The sequence below is a fragment of the Pteronotus mesoamericanus genome, unplaced genomic scaffold, assembly GCF_021234165.1.
Source record: "Pteronotus mesoamericanus isolate MK-2021 breed Mesoamerican mustached bat unplaced genomic scaffold, CSHL_Meso_final contig_130, whole genome shotgun sequence".
Taxonomy (NCBI): domain Eukaryota; kingdom Metazoa; phylum Chordata; class Mammalia; order Chiroptera; family Mormoopidae; genus Pteronotus; species Pteronotus mesoamericanus.
In genome coordinates, this window is record NW_026555060.1 from 241,506 (window position 1) to 267,757 (window position 26,252).

Below are 26,252 nucleotides of genomic sequence, written 5' to 3' on the forward strand. Positions count from 1 at the left end.
AGTAGTTAAAATCATACAGTACTGATTTTTCATATGTAAACTTTGAAATTCTTTGAATATTCTATTACAAATCATTAACATTATTAAGTAAGCAAATATATAGAGTTTTCTTTCACTACATGTTTAAAGAGATATTTTTCTAATTAAAGTGCCATCAAAGGAGTTGGACAAAGAGTAGGTAATTCTTAGATCTCTGAACGAAACTTCAGTGTAGAACCTCTCATTTTCTTTTCATAATCCTCTTCAAATTTCTCATATTGGGCTACAGTGAACTTGTTTTTCCAGTCTCCTGCAATGCCTGAAAATAAAGATAAATCATCAGTTTGAGATTACTGTAAAAGTACTTTCTAAGATCAGTTTTAGTTTGAATCATCACACTTACATTTTTAAGTCTTTAACTTTAGAATGCCATATTCACTCCATAACTCCATTCCTTAACTACTACTGCCACTCCCAGACTCCTAGACCTTCTTAGTTTTCCAAAAATTCCTATGTATTTTCCCCACATCTTATATAAAGAAGAAAATATTTTAAGGAGCTTCAAGATATGTCACCGGGAGAATAGCCAACATATCAAATATTTATTCTTTGGCTTTAAGAGATTTGTTAGCAAAGGATACAGAGAATTTTTCAGTCATTTTAAAACCTTATTTTTCAATGTCAGATGATAATTTATTTTTAAAAATTCTATGATCAAGTAAGATTGGAAAATTATTGGGTTAAATGTAATTGAATATGTTTTTATTACAGGATTGTTCAATCTTCAAAATGCTGACCATATCTAAAACCTCAAAGGAAGGATACAGTACACAAAATTTGAAATAAATATGTGATAAAGCAGTGCCATTTTCATAGAATATTTCACAGAGTAACCCAGAAGATACACCTGGAATCTGAGGATTTCTCAACTTTGGCATTGTGTTTATATCTGCACTATTGGCATTTGATGCCAGGCAATTCTTCTTGAGAAGGATGTGGGCATTCTCTCTGCATTTTAGGATGTTTAACAGCACCCTTTGTTTCTACATATTAGATGTCAGTTACATACCCCTATCATGATCATCAAAAATACCTCCAGATATTGCCAAATGTCTCCTAGGAGGCAAAATCATCGGTGTTTGGGATTCAGATATCCCCAACTATGCTTATCCATGGCATACTTACTTTTTAAAAGAAAAATCTCTAGAATGCATGGCGACACATTGTAATTAAAATTACTCTTAATAGTTCCCTTCATAGTCTCTCACCAAAACACCTGTTTCTCCAAAACTGTCTCAGTTTGGAAGATTCATTCTTTCCTTCACTGTTAAATTTTATATCTCTGACAATTGTCATATGCTGTGTGATTCTTCCTTGCCTCTCTAACTGTGGGCTTAAATTTTTTATATGCTTTGGACAGTGGAATTTGAATAGGTACAATATATACCACATCTGAACAGAAACTTTTAAAAAGCATTGCCAAGTTTCCACTACCTCTCTTTCTCTTCCTCTAAACCATAACATTGGCACATCCTACAAAGCGGCAGCTCTTTCAGCTGGGGTTTCAGAAAGGGAAGATACAAGAGGCTAAGCCCATAAGAGTCAATAAACACTGATCAGACTCAAAAAGAGCTGAGCACAACTGCCACAGCCAGAGGGTGACTTATAACCACTAATATTAAGTGAAAATTAATCTTGTGGTTTTAAACCACTGAGATTGTTGGGAGTTTGTTTTATATCAAAGCTGAGTAATACATACAAGACTAACAAAATTCATCTCTCTCTCTCTCTCTTCCCCTCACATACAATTCAATAAAACTCATATTTATTACATGTTAAGGTACTGTTTTGTGCAAGATGATAGTTATACATTGAATTCAAAGGCAAGGACACAATGATTTACCATAATCATAGCAACAACCTCAAGGAGTTGACACTTTTCCTCATTAATTTAGTATGTCTAACATCATGTAAGCTTGCTACTGGCCACAGCAAAATTTCTAAGAAATGAAGAACAGATATCTAGATAATTAAGACAAGTGAAGGACATTCTTCTGATATAGAAATTGGTGCCAAGACTCATGCTTATTGATACATAGGCTCTTGAGTAAACATTTCTCATTAGAGACTTCTCTTACATGTTAGTGTTGCAGCAATGATAGTTTCTTTGCCATAAATTATATTCTCATAAGTTTTTGGTTTTCCTAATTTTTTCTCATTCTCTTTCCATCTCATATAATATTGCTCCTATTAATTCACCTATACTCTCTTTAATGTGGCTATCAAGCTCTATAGCAGCTAATATATGATGTTCTCACCCTTTCTCATGAAGGGAGACACAGTATGATCCATATCAAATGTTGGTACAGTAGTATAATTAGCACAAGGATTCTGCTTCATCACATCAAAAGAACTATGATAGATGATTTTATTCACAGTTTCTTCTGGTAGATCTTTATCTAGAAACTTTAACAACTTCTGAATTTCACGCTTTGGATCCTAAAAGAATATAAAGACAAGGAAATATTTCAGGTAGAACTAGTCATGAAGTAGGCAAATACATTCAGTTAGGTTCTACGTATGTCAATATGGTAGAGGAAATTATTTTATATTTCATCCATACTTTTCATTTTGCTTTCCCAGGTACATATTCCATAAATAAGGAAATTAACATTGTTTCTCCACTGTGCTCGCCACTTGGGGAAGCAACTATGGACAAGATGCTTTGAGTTTCTGCATTAATGTATCTTACATTATAGTAAAGGAGACAAGAAAGCATAGGTAAAGAAACACATACATAAAATAATTAGAAGTGGTAGTAGATACTAGTAAAAGAACAATAGCAATAAAACAGACTCTAATAGATAATAACAAGGTAGGTTATTTGACATCATGGACATAAGAGAATTTTATGAAGAAGTAACATTTAAATGAAGACACGTAGGTTCACTTATAGAGACAGGAAATGGTGGCCTTGTAGGGGCTGGAGAGAGAGACAGGGACAAAAAAATGTTTAACTTTATATATTATCTTAATGATTTCATATTTCACATAGAGACAGAAGCCATGAAGAGTTTTGAAAAAGGAAGTTGGCACTATTTTGATTTAGGTTTCAAGATCATTCTCTCTGAATGGATAAGAGACACAAAATGAGATAGTCTGAATAAATCAAGATAGTTGCCTGAACGAGGGTAGGAAGTAGTGGTGGTAGAAAGAACTGGATTGAAGGAAAGGTGAATTTTCAAGTCAGACTTAGTAGGATAGTAGATTAGTCATATTTATAGATCAAGAGGAAAGGAAACTGTGATACGAAGAAGGTTAAGCTTAGGTTTCCTTAAAAAATAAAGAAGAAATTGTGGTTGTCTCTCACCTCTTTCATGTCTTCATAGAATAAGTAGAGGATACGACAATCTTTCCTTTTCTCCCACCAACCCTTCACATGGTCATACCAAGAGCCAAAACACACTACATTAAAAGATAAAATGTTTGTAAAATTAAAACTACTTACATAAAGAATAGTTCAATGTTATTCCAAGTTATCATTATTAATACATACATACTATTTACTAATTAGTTCAAGAGAAAGAGACAGTAGTACAACAGAACTATATCAAATCATCCCTGCTCTCACTGAATTTACAGTCTAAAAGAAGGATGAAGTACTTCTGGTATGGGATGAATTGTGCTCCCCAGAATTCTTACGTTGAAGTCCTGAACTCCAGTCAGTACTTTAGAATATGACTGAATTTAGACATGAAATCTGAAAGGAGGTAATTAAGTTAAAATGAGGTCATTAGGATAGGTCCTAATCCAGATGATTATTCTCAAACCATAAAATTTAATGGAATTTGCCTTGCTAGATTTTAGGTGTTTTTTTGCTTCTGATTTATATTTCTTTGGTTTCATATGAAAATGTATATCTTATATCTGTCCCAACACTATTTTGTAAGATTATCTGGTTTCATAGGTTCACAGCTAAAAAAGGATTTTGTCTTAAAATGAACCATACCTTAACTCTCGCCTATACCTGATTTATATGATATTTAGATGAGATTTTAGATCCAGAGTTGATGCTGCAATAGTTTAAGACTTCTGGAGCTTTGGAGATGGAGTGAATGTATTCTGCATGTAAGGACATAAATTTGGGGGGACTGGAAGGCAGAGTAGAATGGCTGAATTGTGTATACCCCAAAAATCATGTGTTGAAGTCGTAAGCCCAGTACCTCAGAATGTGACTATATTTGGTCTTCAAAGAGGTAAGTTAAAATAAGGTTATTACTGTAGGTCTGTGTTCAGAATGAGTGCCACCAAGATGTGCCATTCTGATATGCAGACTTTTTCAAACTGAAAACAATCAAGGCTCAGAGGCTCAGGAAGGAATTTTGACCTTCCCCTTTACTGATTAAAAGTATTTAAGATAGTAGGTGTGCTCCAGGAAGGATCGTATCATTATGGATAATTCCAATTTAATTTGAACTAAGAATGGTAGACAGGGAGCAACCTACCAAAGCCCATTTGATCAAACTTTTTCATGTGTCTCATTGTTTTAAGGTAGTCATAAATATTTGTTTACTGAAAACCCCTTGGTCATTTGCTTCATTTCCCTCATTCTTCCTCTTTTGTTCAGAATGACATATATACCTCATTTTGCCTGTCTGTCTTTGAATTTTCATTTTTATGTGAATTCTCCATGTGCATGTATTAAAATTTGATTTCTCTTTTCTTAATCTGCCTTAGGCCATTTTAATCATTCTACTAGCCAGAAGAACTAAAAAGGAAAGGGGGAAGTTTCCACATCCCCAGCAAATCCTAATCCCATAGGACTGGTCTCCTTATAAGAAGAGGTAATTACAACACAGACATATACAGAGAGCAGATCATGTAAAGATGCAGAGAGAAGATGGTCATCACCAAGCCAAGGAAAAGGGCCTCAGAAGAAATCAATCAGGAGGACTTCTTGATCTTGGACTTTAGCTTCCAAAACTGTCGGAAAATAAATTTTTCTTGTGTAAACCACTCAGTCTGTGGTACTTTGTTGTGACGACATTAGCAAATGAATACAACTTTTGCTAAATAAAACTAAAACTAGAAGAGCAAGATCGCAGAGAATAATGCAAACAATAAATAGTACAGCTGTTCATAGAAGAGGGAAAGAAAGAGAGAAAAGCATCGGGAAAGGAGAGGTGAAGAAAGGGCTCGGAGATAGCAGAATATATCTGGTTCTAGGAAGAGTAGCAATTTCACAGTGGAGATAACTGGCAGGCCTGGTGATCAAAATTGATGATACCAGAAGATGACAAACTGACACCTTGCATTTCCTGATATGATGCAAGAAGAATTCACCATCACTTCTATGGTATCCCACCAAAAATTCATAACTTCAATATAATCATGTGGAAAAATCAGGCAAACCCCCAGCTGAGGGACATTCCGTAAAACAACTGGTCCGTCTTATTTTATGACCTTTACAATTGTCCAAGATCACAGACTGAAGAGACATGACAACTAAATGTAGTATATGATGTGTGATCATGGATTGGATCATGGACCAGAAATATGTACATATTGCTATTAAAAAACATTATTGGGACAATGGGCAAAATATGAACAAGGTCCATAGACCTTAAGTATTGTAGCAATATAAATACCTGAGTTTTATCATAGTACTGTATTTATGTAAGAGAATACACTTGTTCTTAGAAAATACATGTGACAATATTTAGGAAAATAAAAAAAGAATGCATAGATATTCTATGGATAGAAAACAGTCCAAACAATGGCAGGAGCAAAAATTTGTAAGATACTATTGAGATGCATTTGCCTTGAAAGGAGACTTTTTATTAAAAAATGTTTATATGAGAATTAAAAGTAGAGTTACTACCATGGGTATGAGTATGTTTTCCTGAAAGAGGATATACAGATAGAAAAAGAAAACCTTGAGGATAAAAATCATTATTTAAGAACTTTCAGTTTATAGAATAAAACTGAAGGAAAGGTAAAGAAAAGAGAGTCCACGAAAAATGTATAAAATCAAAACAATAAAATAGCATAGTTAGCAAGAGAAGAAAGTACCTAGTAGTAGTCACCAAGTACTAATGAAACAATGAGACAAAGGGCTGAAAAATCTGTGTGTCACCTATTCTTCAAAAGTTCCTAAAGGGAAGAGATGACTATGTATTATCCTTCTTCTATTGTCTTCTTAACACATTAGTAGAGTGCTGGTCACATATTAGGTTTATAATAAATATAAAATTATATCTGAATTTTATATCTCCTGACCAAAAAATATTAATCTTTATATTATGGAACTTCATGATTAAAATAAGAGTTGGACTCACCTTTCCCAGTCATGAATTTATCCAGAAACTCCTCCCAGGTACCAGGTTCTGGGTGCAGTTTTGCCATTTGGTAGAAATGATAGTAAGACACAGCCACATCTTTAGCATTCCGTGCCACATAGACAATCTGTGGCGAATATGAGAAATCATAATTTTATTCACTACTATCAAGCCAATATTACAAGAAATGTTGAAGAGTCTTCTTGAGGAAGAAGAAAAAGGAGGTGGAGGAGAAAGAGAATGAGAAGAATGAGGAGGAGAAGAAAAAGAAAAAGAAGATGGAGGAAAAAGAGGAGAAGGAGAGGAAGGAGAAGGAGAAGAAGAAGAGGGAGGAGGAGGAGAGAAAAAAAGGAGAAGAGAGAGAAGAAGAGGAAGATAATTTTGAAGAATAAAATGGCAATAAATAAATACCTATCAATAATCACTTTAAATGCAAATGGCTTAAAGGCTCCAATCAAAAGACATAGGATAGCTGAGTGGGTAAGAAAACACACCTCATAGTGAAAAACACATAGACTAAAAATAAAAGCATGGAAAAGAGGTTTTGTGCAAAAATAATACTATATCTGACAAAATTAACTTTGAAACAAAGACTTTAAAGAAACAAATAACACTACATTATGATAAAGGGATCAAGACAACAAAAGGATATAATCCTTGTATATATTTAAGCACCCAACATAGATTTACCTAAATACATGAAACATATCTTGATGGACATAAAGAGAGAGTCCAACAGTAATACTGTAATAGTAAGGGATTTTAACACCCCATTGACATCAATGGATAAATTTTCCAGGCAGAAAATCAAAAAGGAAACAGCAGCCTTAAATGACACACTAGACCAGAATAATTTAATTGGTATCTTCAGAGCATTTCACCCCAAATCAGTAGAATATATAATATTTTTAAGTGCACATGGGATGTTTTCTAGGATAGATCACATGTTGGGACACAAGAAAAGTCTCAATAAATTTAAGAAGATTGAAATCATATCAAGCATCTTCTCTGACCATAAGGGTATGAAACTAAGAACCAATCACAAGAAAAAAACTAGAAAACACACAAAGACAGAGATGCTAAATAGCAGGTTACTAAACAGTGAATGGATTAACAGTGAGATCAAGAAAAAAATCAAAGCATATCTTGAAACAAATAAAAGTGAGAACAAAACAAACTAAAACTTATGGGACACAGCAAAAGCAATCCTAAGACGGAAATTCATATCATTACAGGCATATCTTAGAAACAAGAAAAATCTCAAATAATTAAACAAATAACAAAGACCAAAGTGAGTAGAAGAAAAGAAGTAATAAAAATCAAAGCAGAAATAAATGAAATAGAGTCTAAAAAACAATACAAAAGATCAATGAAACCAAATGCTAGATTTTTGAAAGAATAACTGGATTGATAAACCTTTAACCAAAGCCATCAAGCAAAACAGAGAAAAGACCCAAATAAAAAATAATAATAAAGGGAAGAAGTAACAACTTACACCAAAAAATTAAAACAATTGCACAAAAATATTATGAACAATTCAATAAGCCAACAAAGTGGGTAATCTGAATGAAATGAATAAATTCCTAGAAATATACAATGTTCCAACTCTGAATCAAGAAGAATCAGAAAATATGAGTAGATTGATGACAAATAATGAAATTGAAGCAATAATCAAACAGATCCCAATAAATAAGAGTCCTGGACCTGATGGTTGAATCAAAGGTGAATTTTACCCAGCATCTAAAGAAGAACTAACACCTATTCTTTTCAAACTATTAAAAAAAAATATCCAAGAGGAGGGAAGACTTCCAAACTCTTTTTATGAGGCCAACATTATCCTAATTCCAAAACCAGATAAAAACACTATAAAGAAAGAAAATTATAGAACAATAACCTTGATGAAAATAAATGTTAAAATCCTCAATGAGATATTAACAAACCAGGTCCAGCAACACATTCAGAGGATCATACACCATGATCAAGTAGGCTTTATTTTGGGAATACAAGGTTGGTATAATATCACAAATTCATTAACATGATACACCATATGTACAAAATGAAAGGTAAAAACCTTATGATCATATCAATAGATGCAGAAAGAGCATTTGATAAAACCTAACACAAATTTATGATAAAAACTCTCAGAAAGGTGGGATAGCAGGAACAATCCTCAACATAATGAATATACCATATATGACAGTCCCACAGCCAACATCCTACTCAATGAGTCAATACTAAAATTGTTTCCCTTCAGGTCAAGAAAAAGACAGGGATATCTGCTTTCAGCTCTCATTCACTATGATGCTGGAAGTGCTAGCCACAGCAAGTGGGCAAGGAGAAAAAAAATGCATTCAGATTGGAAAGGAATAAATAAAACTGTCACTATTTGCAGATGACATGATGATGAATATAGAGAACCCTAAAGTTTCCACCAAAGAACTACTGAAGCTGATTAATTCACTAAAGTGTCAGATATAAAATAAATATCCAGAAAGTAGTAGCATTTTCTGAACTATCAGAAAATGAAACTAAGAAAATAATCCCATATACAATTGCATCAAGATAAAATAAAATACCTAGGAAAAAATTTAACCAAAAATGTAAAAGACCAGTACTTGGAAAATTGTAAGACAATGAAAAAAGAAATTGAAATGCAAATAAGTGGAAGCATGTACTGTGTTCATGGATAGAAAGCATTAAAATCATTAAAATGTCCATACTACCCAAAGCAATCCATAGATTCAAGACAATTCCTATCAAGACACTAATGTCATATTAGTATTTCACAGAACTATAACAAATATTCCAAGAATTTGTATAAAACCACAAAATACCCCAAGTAGCCAAGCAATCTTGAAGAAGAACAAAGATAGAGGAATCACTCTACCTGATATCAAATTATTCTACAAGGCCGAAGTAATCAAAAAAACATGGCACGGCATAAAAACAGACATTTAAATCATTAGAAGAGAATAGAGAACCCAGAAATAAATCCATGGCTTTTTGGTAGATTAATATTTGATAAAGAAGGCAAGAACATACAATGGAGGAAAGACAACGTTGGGAAAATTAGACAGACACATGCAAAAAAATGAAAAGAAACCACCTTCTTACACCATACACAAGAATAAACTCAAAATGAATTAATTACTTTAATATAACCCCCAAAATCATAAAAATCCTAGAAAACAAAATAGGCAGTAAAATATCAAATATTTTTCATAACAATATTTTTTCTTGTACATATCATCAGGCAAGGTAAACAAAATAAAAAGTAAAATGGAACTATATCAAACTAAATAGTTTTTTCACAGAAAAGGAAACCATCAACAAGATGAGAAGATGAGCTACTGAAAGGGAGCACATATTTGTCAATGATACATCTGATAACGTGCTAATATCCAAAGTTTATAATGAACTTATACAACTCAACACTGAAAACACAAACAATACAATTTAAAAAATGGACAAAACATTTAAATAGACAGTTCTTCAAGAAGATGTACAGATGGCCAATAGACATATAAAGAGATGCACAACATCACTAAGAAGAAATGCAAACTAAAACCACAATGAAATATCACCTCACACTTGTCAAGATGGTTATCATCAATAAATCAACAAACAGCAAGTGTTGGAAAGGATGTGGAGAAAAGGAAACTCTCCTGCACTGTTGATGGGAATGTAGGTTGGTATGGCCACTGTGGAAAATAGTATGGAATTTCCTCAAAAAAATTAAAAATGGAACTGCCTTATGACCCAGCATTTCCACTTCTGGGAATATATCTGAAGAAAACTGAAACACTAAATTGAAAGAATATATACACTCCTATAGTCATTGAAACATTATTTACAGTAGGCAAGATTTGGAAGCCACCCAAGTGTCCATCAGTAGATGAGTGAATAAAAAAGCTGTAGTACATTTACACAACAGAATACTATTTGGCTGTGGGGAAAAAAAGGAACTGTTACTATTTTCAACATCATGGAATGACCTGAAGAGCATTATGGTACATGAAATAAGCCAATCTGAGAAAGATAAATACCATAAGATTTCACTTATGTGTGGAATTTAATGAACAAAATCAACAAAATAGAAACAGACTCATAGATTCAGAGAACAGACTGGTAGCTTTCAGAAGTGAAGGGGGTTGGATGGCTGGGTGAAAAAGGTGAAGGGATTAAGAAAAAACTCATAGACATAGTATGGTAATTACCCGAGGAAAACAGGGTTGGGAGGAGGTAGAAGGAGGTAAAGGGAGTATAAATGGTGATAGAAGGAGACTTGACTTTAGATGGAGAACACACAATACAATATACAGATGATGTATTATAGAATTGTATAATTGAAACATAATTTTATTAACTGTCACCCAAATAAATTCAATAGTAACTTTTTAAAATAAGAAATTATCTAATCAAAGGAGTTGTATTCAAAGCATATGGAGTATTTCTCTTTAATAATATAAAGGAAGGAGCTCCTATAGGGAAAAAAAGGCAAAAAACTTGAATAGATACCTCAGAAAAATATCTAAGCAATGTAAATCTTCTTCACCTAATTAGCCATTAGAGAAATACAAAGTAAAACCACAATGAGATGCCACCTGACATTTGCTAGTATGGCTAAAGTTAAATATTTTTAGCAATATCTTGAGTTACTTCAACTTTTACACAATGTTTTCAAAGTTTAAATTGGTGTATATGATTTGAAAAGATGTTTGAAAATATCTACTAAAGGTGAACAAATGCATACCTTAAGACCCAGCAATTCCATACCAGGATATCTAACAAAGAAAAATGTGTACATATATATGCAATGAAAGGCTTGTGTAAGAATGTACATTGCTGCACTATTTTAATTTCTGACAACTAACAACAACCCAACTGTCCACCAATAGTACCACAGATAAGTAAGCTATGAAATATTCAGATACACATAATGAAATGCCTAACATCAGTGGTTCTCAAACGTTGACATGAATCAAATTCACCAGGTCTTATTAAAACTGAGATGACTGGATCCCACCTCCACTGTTTCTGATTCAGTAGGTCTGAATTGGGCCTGAGAATTTGTACCTCTAATGAGCTTCTTTTGCTCAGGGTATCATATTTTGTGATCTAGAAGGCTACAATAAACAAAACAGAAACAAAATAACAACAATGATAAGAATTGATCTCACAAACATTATGTTAAATGAAATTAGCTCAATATTCAAGACTACATATTTGATGATTACAGACAAAACAAACAAACAAATTTATGACGAAAACTTTCTGGGTAGGGGTTATCTTTGGAGATAGGGATTCTTGCCTAGAAATGTACTAGAACAGAGCATTTAGGGTGCTGTTAATGTTCAATTTCTTTTAAAAAAATATTTTATTTATTTTTAGAGAGAAGGGAAAGGAAAAAAAAAAGAGGGAGAGAAACAGTGATGCATGAGAGAAACACAGATCAGTCACCTCTTGTATACACCCAATCCAGGACCAGGCCCACAACACAGGCATGTGCCCTGATGGAGAATCTAACTGGAGACCTTAAGGTTCACAGGCCAGAGCTCAATATACTGAGCCACACCAGCCAGGGTATAATGTTCAATTTCTTGATCTAGGTGCTGGTTTCATGGATATGTTCACTTTGTGAAAATTCATCAAGATATAGATTATGTTATATGCACTTTCTTCCTGATATTACTTTTGAAATAAGAGGATTATTACAAAAGAAGTCTAAAACTAATCCATAAATTATATGTTATATATAAAATATATATTTATACATATTATATCTAATTATAATATAAATATATAAATGTATAAATATAAAATAATATAAATAACATATCATTTATATATTATATATTGTATATAATTTAAATATAATTATATATAATATATTTATAATTATATGTATTTATAAATATAATATATAATTTATATATAATTATATATTTATAAATTGCTACCACACTGAATTCATGAATAAGCAGGTCTGGGGTTATTTAAATGTCTACTGTTTATAGGTAGACAGTGATGAAAAGATTTAGACAGGAAGGTGGGCATTGTAAAGAACTAAAAACTTGAGAGAGTCTCAGGGTTTGGGCACTGAGTGTAATCCCTTACCTATAGCACTGAAATCCATTGGTATTATTTTTATCCTTAGGATATAGGGACCACATTATTAGTTTTCCAATGATTTACCCAAGGGTTGAAATCCCCCATATTAATGCCTAAATAATTAGTAAAAGAAATTACAACACAAATAAGGATTTTTTCTTAAAATTTGCTACCTTGCAGTTATTCTTCCAAAATGAAGAAGGAAGAAGTTGAACAGGTAAGTGTGTTTTCACTAATCGAGGAGACTGCATCTTTTTCAAATCCTCAATGCCTACAAGCATAAAAGTTAAATCACATTATAAATGTGGAATCATAAAGGTCAATTACACTATAATCTAAGACTTTGTAAACTTTAACTCCACTATATAGCTTGAAATGGCTAAAGGCCTCATATACTTCTAAAATGTGCAATGAGATTCTTTTAAATGATAAATCCTGGTTAGTTAGGCTGTTTTACTGCCTATGAGTAGTAGAGTTTATTCTCTTTATAAGTGTCTATAAAATCTTCAGCTATACCTTCATGAGGCGGACACATCAGGAGGTCATGTGCAAAAACATCCACATTTTCTATCATGTATTTTCCTCTTTGTCTCATTTTACAATGTGGGAAATCACTTTCCATCTTTCTTTCTTGACATCCTAAAATATCTTTTTTCAAATTCGTTTTTTATTTACAGTTGACATACAATATTATATATTAGTTTCATGTGTACAACACAGTGATTAGATGTTACAATATCTTATGAAATAATCATCCCAATTTAAATTTAGTACCATTTACATCCCCATGACTATTTTTTATTTGTAAATTTCTTTCCAACTTTCTTATATTAAAATTCTGAAATCAAATTAAGGTGTAAGGTTCATGGCTAATTTAAAAATTTTTGATAACGTAAGACCTTATATGCACATAATTCTTTTTCTTGAGTCTGAACATCAGATAACTAGGAGCAGATGTGATTTTATATTGGATCAAACACTGAATTTTTACTGTATAATGATCACTTAGTATTCAGAATTAAATACTTCCTTCTGTCCTGTTAATAAAAAATATACTCATCAAAATCTCCTTTTATACAGATATTATCTTTGGGGGAAAGAAGAGTATAGTATGGTTGTTGGAATAACCAAATTCTTACTCTTCTATTATAGAAACTTATGATTCAGCTGTTCAAGCTCTGTCTGTGTCATTTTCTATCAGGACTCCACTAGACACCACAAATTAAAAAATAGGGAAATTTACTCTTATAGTGAAAAGGAAATACCATTTTCAATTCCAGGTACTATAAGTTCCATGAATGGTACTCGGTTGTATATTGCATCCCGTTTACATTTCTCAACATCCCCATTGTTATAGATCAAATCCAGGATTTCACTGACCCAGGTTGTGCCTGAAAAAAAAAATAGGAAGAACTCTAAACTTTGCTGTCAAAAAGAGAATGAGAGGGCCACAAGAAGTTTTGTAATATCAAAAACAAAAATGTGCTCTTTGTATTCATTCCTTTTCTCTCTTTTCCTAGCGGATATCCTTATCTGTCTTGAACATATACATATGCAGTGTGTGTGTGTGTGTGTGTGTGTATGTGTGTGTGTGTGTGTGTGTGTGTGTGTGAAATCTGATTAAAATGTTCACAAAAGTAAAATGTGGGGTATAAAAGAGACATTGTGGGCCCTGGCTGGGTAGCTCAGTTACGCTAGAGCATTTTCCTGATATGCCACACTTGCAGGTTAGCGCTCTGGTCAGAGCACATATACGAAGCAACCAGTGAATGTATAAATAAGTGCAATGATGTAAGGTAAGTGGAGACAGTCTGGCTTCCTGACCCAAGTGCTTGGGTAACTAGAGGGAGCAGCTTCTCACAACCTTGAAGGAGTGTGATAAAGCAGTGTTCACATAGCCTTGAGTTTGGGTACAATAAATTGCCCCTTAGCCATGAGTGGGCTCATACGTGCTGCTCATGCTATGTTACTTCAATTCTTGGCCTGAGGCTGGCTTTGTTACTTCTAGTACTTATGAAAATAGGGGCTTCTCAAGGAGAGAGGGAGTGAGGGCACACAAAGACACAGGCTCGTGGCCTGTGTGACTCCCCCAAATAAAGACATGTGAAGCATTCCCATGGCTCCATGCATTTTCTTCCATTTCCCTGAGTCTTGAGTGGATCTGCCAAGTCTAGTGAGGCTGCAACACAAACAACAAACTGTTTCTCTCTCCCACCTCCTTTCAAAATCAATACATAAAATTTTTAAAAAGAGAGACATTGTGTAGGTAATGATGCCGCATCTTCCTGTGTGGGATAGATGGGGGAAGCAGCCAATTTTAGTGAGTTTGAACACCAATTTGTACATTTCCTATTAATATCAAAAAGACTATTATTCTTTGGGACTGAGGTTACTTCCAGTAAAAATGTACAACATTTGGTGGAAGGGTGAAGAGAAACAAGGGGTTGAAAGGAAACAAAGGGAATTTTTTGTGATTGTATCTGTAGTGACCAGTGGGATGCTAACAAAATCAAAGACTGCATATCCTGTTTGAGCACAGTGGATCAAGTCACTCTGGTCTTCAGTCTCTGAGAAATGGATCTAATGTACATAAGCATATGGTCTACTTAACTATGTGACTTGATAATCAAATTATCAAGGTACTGTTAAAAAGTCATTATAAGACATAGCAGAAAAGTATCTTTTTCACTGTTCCTATTTCCTTCCTCTTTACCAAATGTGCAATGATAGTCTCTAAATTGAATAATCATTGATGGAAACTAAAAAACTACATTAAATAATCTATGCAAAGAGTAAATTTTTAGAAAAATTATCTGTTTTTGGAAGTACCTTTGAATTAGTTCCAGATATTAGAGTACTTTATGCCTCATTTTTAATTAGTCATTTCTGTGGATGATTCTTACTCCTTCTTGTCCCTAAACCATGAGTACAAGACTCATCCCCATCCTTCTAACTCAGACAACTACAGTGCTAGGTAAAAGGTGGGACAAATCAGTATTATACCTGAATATTTTGTTGCCTGATCTGGCTTAGACTTAAGCAATGATTCACAGAGCAAAACAGATCTAAATTCAACACATTTTCTATCAGTAGGTGGTTCAAATTTTCACCAATGTATCTGATCAAAAGAAATGTCAATATAGATATGTTTTGAATTGAAAATGTTTATTTAACATGACTTTAAAAAAGATATGGTTTAGTTCATGTAAAGAGTTAGTTAACTTGGATCTTAGCTGGGAACAAAAGAAAAGAAAAAAAATGACCAAAGAGAGTATTTGATTAATTTATTTGTAACCATCTAGCCATCTAACATTTAGTACATCAGAAAAAAAAATTAGCTTCAAACAGCACCTTTGTAGATGAACTATTTGTGTAATATATCTTCCAAAGGTTATCTTAAGAGTTTTCTATTTGTCAATACATCAAAAACAGATAAATCAAATAAGCATGTACAGTCTCAGTGATTGTTCTCCCTCTTCTAACCCTGTATCTCAACAAGAAAATACAAAGTAGTTATAGTGCTAAATAATTTGGGTTTGGGGAACTATTCTGAGAGCAATGTAAGTAGTAAGAAAAGAAAGAAAAAAAAGAAGCTTTTGCCAAGCTTGTTTTTTAATATCTATAAAAATCTGTATGGTACATTTGTTTACTTTCTGGTAGGACCACATTGCTCATACAATATTTATAATTTTGGCCCATAAAAGTCCCCAAATTCAGGACTTTCTTCCCGGAACTTGTTAAGTATTTTTTTGAAGTAATTTTAATATTTATATTAAATATTAATATAACATATAAAAATATAAAATATTAATATTTATAAAGAGAAGATCAGTGGTTAATATAATTAAAAACATTTTTCTCATTTCTAATAAGAAATGAGACAAGAATATAAATGAAAATTGACTTTAGAGTTTGGTAATTAGAACAGCTGACTTATCATGGGCTCAAGTAAATGAGTTGGTTAAAAGGTTGAAGAGAGCCTCATTTCTCTGATATTTCTCTGTACACCTATCACTGGGTAAATACAAAGACTCTATCATAAAAAGACCTGAAGAAATAAAAGTTATTCTTACTGAGTCATCTTAAATTCTCTTTTCTGATAGCAGTTCTTTAAATTTATAACAAAGTACTTCTAAACATATTTATAAAACATGTTTAAAATAATAAAATAATATTTTACAAACTATTTCTCAGATATTAAAATGAACAAAATATTTAAATATTAAAATGTATAGAAGTATGTATATCCATGTTTGTATTCTAATGTACCTTCATTTGTACATGCAATTTTATTAATTTTTATTTGAATTTAAAAAGGAAAACAAAACAACGGCATTAATTGTCTGTTATATAGAGGCTCCATTTAATTATGGGCCTTTTGGAATAAAAAGTGAGTTTGTCTAATTTGATTCAAAATTATCCCAGCAACAGCTACAGTGTTTGCTTGACAAGTAATCTGCAGAGCTGTGCGCTTAACACATATGGATCAATAACAAATCAACAAGTACTTATGACCCTTGAATGGCGAGGGTGTTAGGGGTGCCCACTCTAACTTTTGACTCCCCTGAAACTTAACTGCAGACATCCCTCCCCAATATTCACAGGATGTCTGTTTCATGACCCCTGCAGATACCAAAATCCCCAGATGCTCATGTCTCTTATACAAAATGACGTAGAACAAGGCACAGAGTCAGCTCTCCATATCCACAGGTTCCCATCTGAGGATCAAGAATACTGTTTTCCATTGTGGTCTGCTGAATCTGCTGATGCACAACCCAGGGATGTGGACTGCCAATTGTATATATTTTTTAAAAAATCAATATATAGATGGGTCTGTGCAGATCAAACCATGTTACTCAAGGGTCAACTCTTACAAATAAATAGAAAGGTCTTACCAGATTTGGGGTAGGTGGAGATCAAAAGGTCATCTGGTCGGCTTTCAAACGACTCCACCTGGGACCACTCCTCAGCAATGCTCCAAAAGAGAGGGGTGCCCTGAACATCCACTAACTCCCTTCTGTAGATATCTGGCTTGTTTTCCATTTTTGAGAGACTATAGTTTATACAAAAAGACACAAGTTAAAAAGTTTTTATTTTAGTAGCACTGATCAAGTAAAAGTAAATTTTATTAAATGAAATAATATTCTATTCCTCTAGATCCAGCAGCATCAGATCACAGTACTACTGCGTATTATGAATCAGCAGAAGGAAAAAATGTATTATGAAAACCAATGATGTCTTGCACTATTTATTTCATACGTGATGTTTATATAATAATATTATCAGTACCTTTTATGTGTACTTAAATGTGGACAGTTTTTCCTTGGGCAAAGATTTCTGGGATATGTAATAAAGTTACAGGACTTTGGAGTTTGAACTGTCTTTCTTAACCACCACACTGTCAATTCATTACAGTGGGAATCTGAATAAGCTCCATAACTGCATTGAGCTGTCTTAACTATAAAACCAGAAGTAGCTTAACTTAGTACTTCTCTCTCTCAAATCACTGCCTAGGCTGATAAAAGTAAATTATTCTAAGTCATCTACAAGAGACTACAGGAATAAAAAGGGGGGTCAAGAAGAAAAGAACCCAAGGTAAATCCAGCATTGGAAGGACATTGTTCTGATGAACTTTTCAGTTTTAGTGACATATGTTACATTCTTTAGATGTCATATGTAAAAAGTGGAAAAGTTTGAAATATAACTTAAGTCCTACTCCACAAAGCATGTTGTTTCCCAGTTTAACATGAGCTGAGTGGTTATTTTTCTTTCTCTGAAGTTCTAGGAAAATAATTAAAAAGCCTTGCTGAGACCCTTTAGCAGCCACTGAATCTTTCTTCAGTAACTAAAATTGGAAGTCTCTGAAGTCAATCAACATAACTTGTACCTTTTTCCAAAGTGTTATATTTTATCTTCTCTTTTTCTTTATTTTCAAGTCCTCCAATTCTACCCTTATTTTACCTCATCCCAAGTACCTTTTTTATTTTAAAAGGTTTTGAAGTTGCAGGATACAAAATCATATGTAAAAAATCTGTTGTATATCTATATCACAAAGAGAAATTAATAAAATAACCCCATTTGCAATTGCATCAGAAAATAAAATACCTAGGAATAAATTTAACCAAATAGGTAAAACACCTATACAGTAAAAACTATGAGACATTAAAGGGAGGAAACTGAAAAAAACACAAATATATGGAAAGATATTCTGTGCTCATAGATTGGGAAAATAAACATTGTTAAAATGTTCAAACCACCCAAGATAACCTACAGATTCAATTCAATCCTTATCAAAATTCCAATGACATCTTTCACAGAAATAAACATTCCTAAAGTTTGTACAGAACCAAAAAAGACTCAAAATAACCAAAGCAATCTCAAGAAGGAAGGACAAAGCTGGACAGGCATTATGCTCCATGATATCAAACTATACTATATATGGTATTCAATATTTTTGACCATATATCTTTCTGAAACTTTCTTGATTTTTATGTTACCACATTCTGATTGGTCTTTCATCTCTTTAATTCTTAATATTTCAAAGGAATATTTAGGACAGCATTGTTGTTCTTCTTGGAGTCCCCTAGTTCCTGGCTGGCTCTCTTATTGTAGATACTTTTCCATGATTTTAACCGCCACCTGTGAGCTGATCCTCCAGAAGATAGATTTGTCATTTGTTCATTCTGAGCTTGAGACCTTCATATCCAAGTGCTATTGCTCATTTTTCCCTGACATTCTTTAGACATCTCAGATTTAATAATCACAAATTTAACTCACAAACCTTGCTTTGCAGTGACCAGTTCTTGTCCTAGAATCACTGTGTACCTTATTAATTTGGTGATACCACATTCACCTCACCACTCAAGTCTGAAATCTGGAAGTCATCTTAGATTCTGTCTTCTCTTTGATTTTTCCAAAACTAATTGGCTCACAAATCTGGTTTTTTCTTTTCCTTCAAGTATCCCTGTGAAAAGCAGCTTCTCTTTATGAACTAGCTTAGCAGTTAAGACTATAAGGTCTCCAAATTTATAATTAATATGCTAGATCTGTCATTCATTATCAGCGTGACTTTGGACAAATCAAAATTCTGAGTTCAATTTTCTAATCTTAAAATGGAGGTAAGATTTACTAACTTTTTGCAGCTATTGCTGCTACACGCGGTAGAGGAATAATATGATGGATATAATGTGTATGTTGATAAAACATGGTATATATTTAGTAAATAGTAGCTATTATTTATATTATTATTATTATTATTACCCAGAAAAATACAGGTATGTCTTAATTTATATCCTTATCATTATAAACCTTGTACTATGGCAATGGTCTTAACATTTTGTCCCCTTATCTCTAAGTTCCTTGCCAACTCTCAGTAAGATATCTCTAAAACCTGATCACAACCACGTAGCTGAGAGGGTAAAGTTTCAAGAGCTGATCCTGATCCTCCCTCTGATTACCTCCACTGCACTTAGGCTTTAGCCTCTAGAAACATGCAATTAAAAAAAAAAAAAAGCATCCACACCCTCACATCTACCTGTTGGAACTGCATCTTCTGTCTGAGCTGATACTGTTACTTCTCTTATCTACCTGTAAAACTCCTGTTTGTTTCTCAAAATTTTTTACAAATTACTCCTCTTCTGAAAAGTCTTCCTCATGACCTAAAAACAAATCTCTTTTCCACTAACAGCTCTCTCTTTTCCATTTTCTTCTCTTGAATATACTGTTATTATTTTATGCATTTTTAGTGTGTTATTATCACTTCACAATGTCTGTTTCTTTGATAAGAACTTAGGTTCCTCATCCTAGCAGGCCTTTACTTTATTGAAGTTAATAAATGTGTACAGAAATGAAATGAATTTTCACTAATGCTCCAGGAGGAATAACTAAGGATTGAATTATTTTATGTTACTATTATAACTTTATAACTTTGGTTAGCAACTGACACTTTGGGATATACTAGAAAGTATCAGTCAGTAGGTCATAAACCCAATCAACAAGGAGTTTACACTCTAAATCATTATTCAAAATACACGCACACTCCCTCATACATATACACCCTCACAACCCTGTTTTCAGTGCATGTATCGCTTTTTAATTTTCATAAAAGTCTTCTCATTTAAATCCTCCCCCATTTTATTAAGGGGGAAATTAACATATAGAAAGCTTAAGAAGCTTGTCCAGGTCTCACTGTCAGTAAGCAGCAGGACTGGGTTTGAACCAAAGTAACCTGACAACAGAGTCAGCGACACTAATTACTTTTCTGTACTACCTCCAAAATACAAACATTGAAAAGATACATTGCAGTACAAGGCAACATAGGAGAATTGTCATATTATGGTAAGTTGGTTGTCAGGCCTGTAGTACAGGTAGTGTGATTTGATTTTAACCATGAAATTTAGTTAATTAAAGATACAAAAGAATATTCTATGTAGGAAAGATATGCAGTATTCCTTTTTGCTCAATATTGCATACTTTAAGGTGCTTTATGGAGATTTAATCTACTACAGTGCATATAAAATGAGTTTTAGAAAATCTGATTCACACTGATTTGTTTTAATAATATTTTTATTTATTATTTACATATTTTAGATAAGTATATAAAATTTTATTAGAACCATTTCTAAAGAAACAAATTGTACATTTTTAACCATGTTTTATGTATGAAAACTGTATAATAAAATATTTTAACTTAAATTATGTAGTTTCCATATCTTGGCATATCTGTAGTTTTGCTAATACCTGGTTATTTTAGATCATCCCTTGAAGATGAACTAATCACATCAGTGTATTCAAATTTTGCATGAGTTCAATTGTTTAAATTAGCATTATGACTCCTAATGAAGTCAAATTTAACTTACCTTTAAACTCCTGAGAGCTTTAAATGATCCTCAAGTTAAGAATCAGAGCTGAAAAAAATCATTAAAAGGGTGGTACTTTTAAGTGGCGTATAACACTGTGAGAGATACTGAGTTGGTAAAAGCTCATGAAGTGTTGTAGATGATCATGTCCCTTAGGCATTTTTTGTTTACTTCTCTGAAGATGTCCCTTGAAATATAACTTCTTCTAGAGGATAACTCTAAGACCGTGGAAACAATTTAATATCCTTCATGCTGTTAAAGTCATTGTTAGTCCATGTTTACCTGAATTAAACTATTGACCCTTAGGCCCATTGGCAAGTTAAAATAATGAAATATTGTACCTAAAGATATGATGTGCCTTAGTCATTAAGAAAAAAAGTGAATATTAAACTGAAAATTCATTATTCCCCTAGAAAATGATATCTTTATGTTTAACAGATTCTGGGCCTAAAAAGAACAGATTTTATTAGCTTCTTTTTGAATATGTAAAAGCTAAACTATCATAATGATAAGAATGTTGTATTTGTGGGAGTTTTCTCAGCACAGTATTGGGAACCGAAGATAGGCATTTGAGCCCAGCTCTTCTGTGAACCAGCAGAATGACCCTCATACTTATTTCCTATTTCTGAGCCATAGTTTACCTGTCTAAAAATATGGCAAATGTACAAAGTGGTCACTCCAGTTTGTTTCATCTCTAAAATTATACAATTTTAAGTGAAATTAATATTCTTTGATTAGCAAACTATGTTTTTTAAGTCACAACAGAAGAAACAAGAATGAGCAGTTGAGCAAAATAGTACTTTATTGCTGAAAATCCCATTAAAATACTGCTTCACGTTTATAAAAACTTAAAGTAGAGATTTATAAAAGCTTCTAATTTATAAAAACTTAAAAGCCATAAAATGTTATTCTGTACTCTACACATGACTTGTGGTGGTTTATCTCTGAAATAATTGATTCAATTTCTTGGCTTTTGACTATTGCATTTTGTTGTTCACTGGATACCTAGGAAAGAGGCCATGTTCTTTTCCTACACACTGTATTTTATGAATAATCTTACTTTATATTCCATAATTAAATCTAGTTAGCTAAAACAACGTGGAGTAATATTAAGGTACAGACTATGAAGAAGATTAATGTTTATAGAACACTTATAGGCATTATAATTTCCATATTATATATTTCATGTGGTATTTGTTTTGTTCTGACTGGCTTATTTCACTTAGCATAACACTCTCCAGGTACATCCATGTTGTTGCAAAAGGTAGGATTTCTTCTTTTTTTACAGCTGAGTAGTATTTCACTATGCAAAAGTACCACAGCTTTCTGATCCATTCATTTACTAATGAGCACTTACTTGGGCTGCTTCGAAAACTTGGCTATTGTAAACATCGCTGCAATGACCATAGGAGTGTATATATTCTTTCAAATTAGTGTTTTAGGTTTCCTTGGATAAATTCCCGGAGGTGGAATTGCTGGGTCATATGGCAGTTCCATTTTTAAATTCTTGAGGAAACTCCATACTGTTTTCCATAGTGGCTGCCCCAACATTCCCAATAGTGCACAAGGGTTTCCTTTTCTCCACATCCTCACCAACACTTGTTTTTTGTTGGTTTATTGATGACAGCCATTCTGACAAGTGTGAAGTGATAGCTCATTGTGGTTATAATTTCCATGTTTTTGATGATTAGTGATGTTGAACACCTTTTCATATATCTATTGACCATTTGTATGTCTTCTTTGGAGGAATATCTATTCAGGCCCTTTGTCCTTTTTTAAAAAAATTTGATTGTTTGTATTTTTGGTGTTGAGTTGTATTAGTTCTTTATAAATTTTGACTATTAACTGATTATCAGATGTATCATTGATGAACATTTTCTCTTATTCAGTGAGTTGTCTTTTTGTTAATGGTTTCCTTTGTTGCACAAAAACTTGTTAGTTTGATGTAGTCCCATTTGTTTACCTTTTTTTTTTTTTGTTTCCCTTGCTCAAGAAGACATAGGCAAAAAAAAATTTGGTATGAGAAATGTATGATAGTTTACTGCCTATGTTTTATTCTAAGGTTTTTATGGTTTCAAGTGTTACATTAAAATACTTAATACATTTTGTGTTTTTTGTTGTGTATGGTGTAAAAAGGTAGCCCAATTTTATTTTATTTTTTTCCAAGTAACTGTCCAATTTTCCCAGCACCATTTATTGAACAGACTATCTTTACCCCATTGTAAATTCCTGCCTCCTTTGTCAAATAATAATTGACCAAAAAGGCATAAGTTTATTTCTAGGCTTTCTTTTCTGCCTCATTGATCTATATGTCTGTTTTTATGCCTGTACCATGCTGTTTTTATTAGTATGACTTTAAACTACATAGTTTTATATCAGGTAGCATGATTCCTCCAACTTTGTTCTTATTAAGTTTGTTGTTGCTATTCAGGGTCTTTTGTGGTTTCATATAGATTTTTGGTGTATGCATTCTAGTTCTGTAAAATACAGAGTTGGTATCTGGATAAGAATTGCATCGAATCTATAGATTGCTTTGGGTAGTACAGACAATGTGACCATGTTAATTCTTCCTCTCCATGTACATGGTATGTATTTTCACTTATTTGTATCTTTTTCAATGTATTTCTTCAGTGTCTTATAAATTTATGAGTACATCTCTTTTGCTTCCTTGGTTAAATTTATTCCCAGGTTGGTTTTTTTTAATTTTTGATGAATTATGAATGGGATCATTTTCTTAGTTTCCCTTTATATACCAATAATGAACAAAAAGGATTTAAACTGGTATATAAAAATGCAACTGATCTCTACATATGTATTTTGTATCCTGTTACTTTACTGAATTATCAATTCTAACAGTTTTTTTTTGTGGAATCTTCAGGGTTCTTTATATACAATATCATGTCATCTGAAAATAATGACAGTTTTACTTCTTCCTTTCCAATTTGGTTATCTTTTATTTATTCTTGTCTGATTGTTGTGACTACATTTTCAGTCATATGTTGAATAAGAGTGGAGAAAGCAAACATCCCTGTCTTTCTTTTTAGTTTTCGCCTACTGAATAAGATATTGGCTGTGGGTTTGTCAATATAAGAGTACTTTCACTAACAGTGGCATATTATTATTCTCCTTTAAAATGTTTCCTTCTTTCTTGCTCATCTTTAACTTCTGTAAGTACATGAGTTTCTTTTCATAGCATGAGTTTCTTTTGAAGATAGGAGACAAATGCAGTGTGTTTGAGAAATAATGGTATTTATGTAAACTAAAAGCATTGTTAATTTCTGCTAATTTGAGAAGACTATCACCTTTTGAAATCAGTTTTTAGCACTCTCTCACAGCTATTTGTATCAAATTTCAGACTGCAAGAGAACATTGCTCTTAGGTGCAATGAACAAAGGTATACATTTGTTAACATTCCAAGGAGTACAAAGAATCGCATTGATGTTGAAAACACCCTCTAAATTCTGTGGACCATGATGAGATACTGAGTCTGATGACCCAAAACGAACTTTTTTTAATGACATAAAAACTTCTTTTAGCTTTTCTGAAGACTTAAATATCATATGACAGTATACGGCTTCAACTGTACATTGTCTGGATTTTAAATTGGGGATATAATGATTTAAGTCCAGTACAGCTTTATACTTGTTGATTGTGAACAAATTTACATACCATTAAAAATAAAAATATAATTTTAGAACAGTTCAGAACATTGGCTAATAAACCTGAGGAAAATATTTATTTTTAAAAAGTATTTTATACCTCGATACCCTGGTAGTCCAAGGCCCCCACTGAAGATACATATCCAGTCACTTAGAGCTGTCTCAGGGGATCAGCTTTTACTTCCCAGTGGAATGGACCCACTCGACAACAAGGAAATCCAGATATGGGCAGGCCAATGTAGGGAATGACTCCTCCCAGGGGAATGGTGCCCTTAGGACCACAGAAGTATGGAGGGGTAATGAGATCCCCACTGTATGTTTTAGGTGGCCTTGGAATGCCTGAAATGAACATGGGCCCAGGTGGTGGTAGACCTTGGCCAAACCCAACAAATTCCAACTCAATACCATATTCCTCAGCATTTCCTGGGAGTTATGTAGATCCTCATGCCTAGTCCAGCAGATTCAACCAACTCAGGAGACAACACGTATACTTTAATGAATACAGTACGTCCTGGACCTAACAGGCCTACTTTTCCAATGGGCCCTGGTTCAGATGGACCCATAGTTGGATTAGGAGGAATGGAGACATATTACATTAATGGCTCTTTAGGTTCAGAAGACATGGATAGTATTTCTAAGAATCTCCCAATAATAAGAACTTGGGTGATCAACCAGGCACTCCAAAGGATGTACACAAATCATTTTGGGCAAGATCTGATTTTTATGTTCTTATACATAGAATTTTTAAGAACTCATCCTAGCAGTGGTTTATACAAGAATATTCCTTTAAACTAAACAGAAAAACTGAGAAGGTAAAAGACTTTTAAAAGTATATTTAATTTTATAAACTTAAAATTAGTAGAGCAGACTACCTCAATACAATTTTAAATATGACATATAATCCTGTCCATTTATGATAGGAAATCAGGACCCAATAATTCCCAAATAGTTACTTTTTTAAGGCAAAACCTCCATAGGAGAGTTTTCCAGTTCTCATTTTCTAATTTTTTGATTATTAAGTTCAGTTTTATACAAAATACTGGCGCTTTAAAGATAGCTCATAAATCACTTACCAAGTACTTGTCTTAACAACCTGGAGGTCTAGATTTTGCTTCTATAGTAATGGATCGGCAGAAATTTCACCCTGTTGTTTGAGTCAACCAAGATAACCAGCTGTATGCATTAAGAAAAATGGGAGGTCTACAGAGCAGTAACACATTAATGATTAAGCTGTACAAAGTCCACTGTTGTTCTGAAAATGAAAGGAGTAAGGGAAAGATTTTTGCAGTCGCTCATGGGAAGAAATA

The 26,252-nt window shown here is 33.0% G+C and overlaps 1 protein-coding gene and 1 pseudogene across 2 annotated transcripts; one reads left to right on the forward strand and one right to left on the reverse strand.

The window, feature by feature from the left end:
• Positions 1–26,130, reverse strand: LOC129083677 (sulfotransferase 1 family member D1-like). 2 transcript variants are annotated; one of them, XM_054589584.1, is made up of 9 exons: positions 26,019–26,130; positions 21,287–21,334; positions 17,324–17,481; positions 13,694–13,819; positions 12,602–12,699; positions 6,318–6,444; positions 3,350–3,444; positions 2,298–2,478; positions 1–298 (listed from the first exon to the last, which is right to left on the reverse strand). In XM_054589584.1, the coding sequence occupies exons 3-9, from the start codon at positions 17,469–17,471 to the stop codon at positions 186–188; spliced, it is 888 nt and encodes a 295-aa protein (XP_054445559.1). In that variant the 5' UTR covers positions 17,472–17,481; positions 21,287–21,334; positions 26,019–26,130; the 3' UTR covers positions 1–185. The 2 variants fall into 2 exon arrangements, with proteins under 2 accessions (XP_054445559.1, XP_054445550.1); XM_054589575.1 differs by lacking the exon at positions 21,287–21,334.
• LOC129087395 (single-stranded DNA-binding protein 2-like) lies at positions 19,541–25,706 on the forward strand (annotated as a pseudogene).
• Positions 26,131–26,252: the final 122 nt, after the last annotated feature.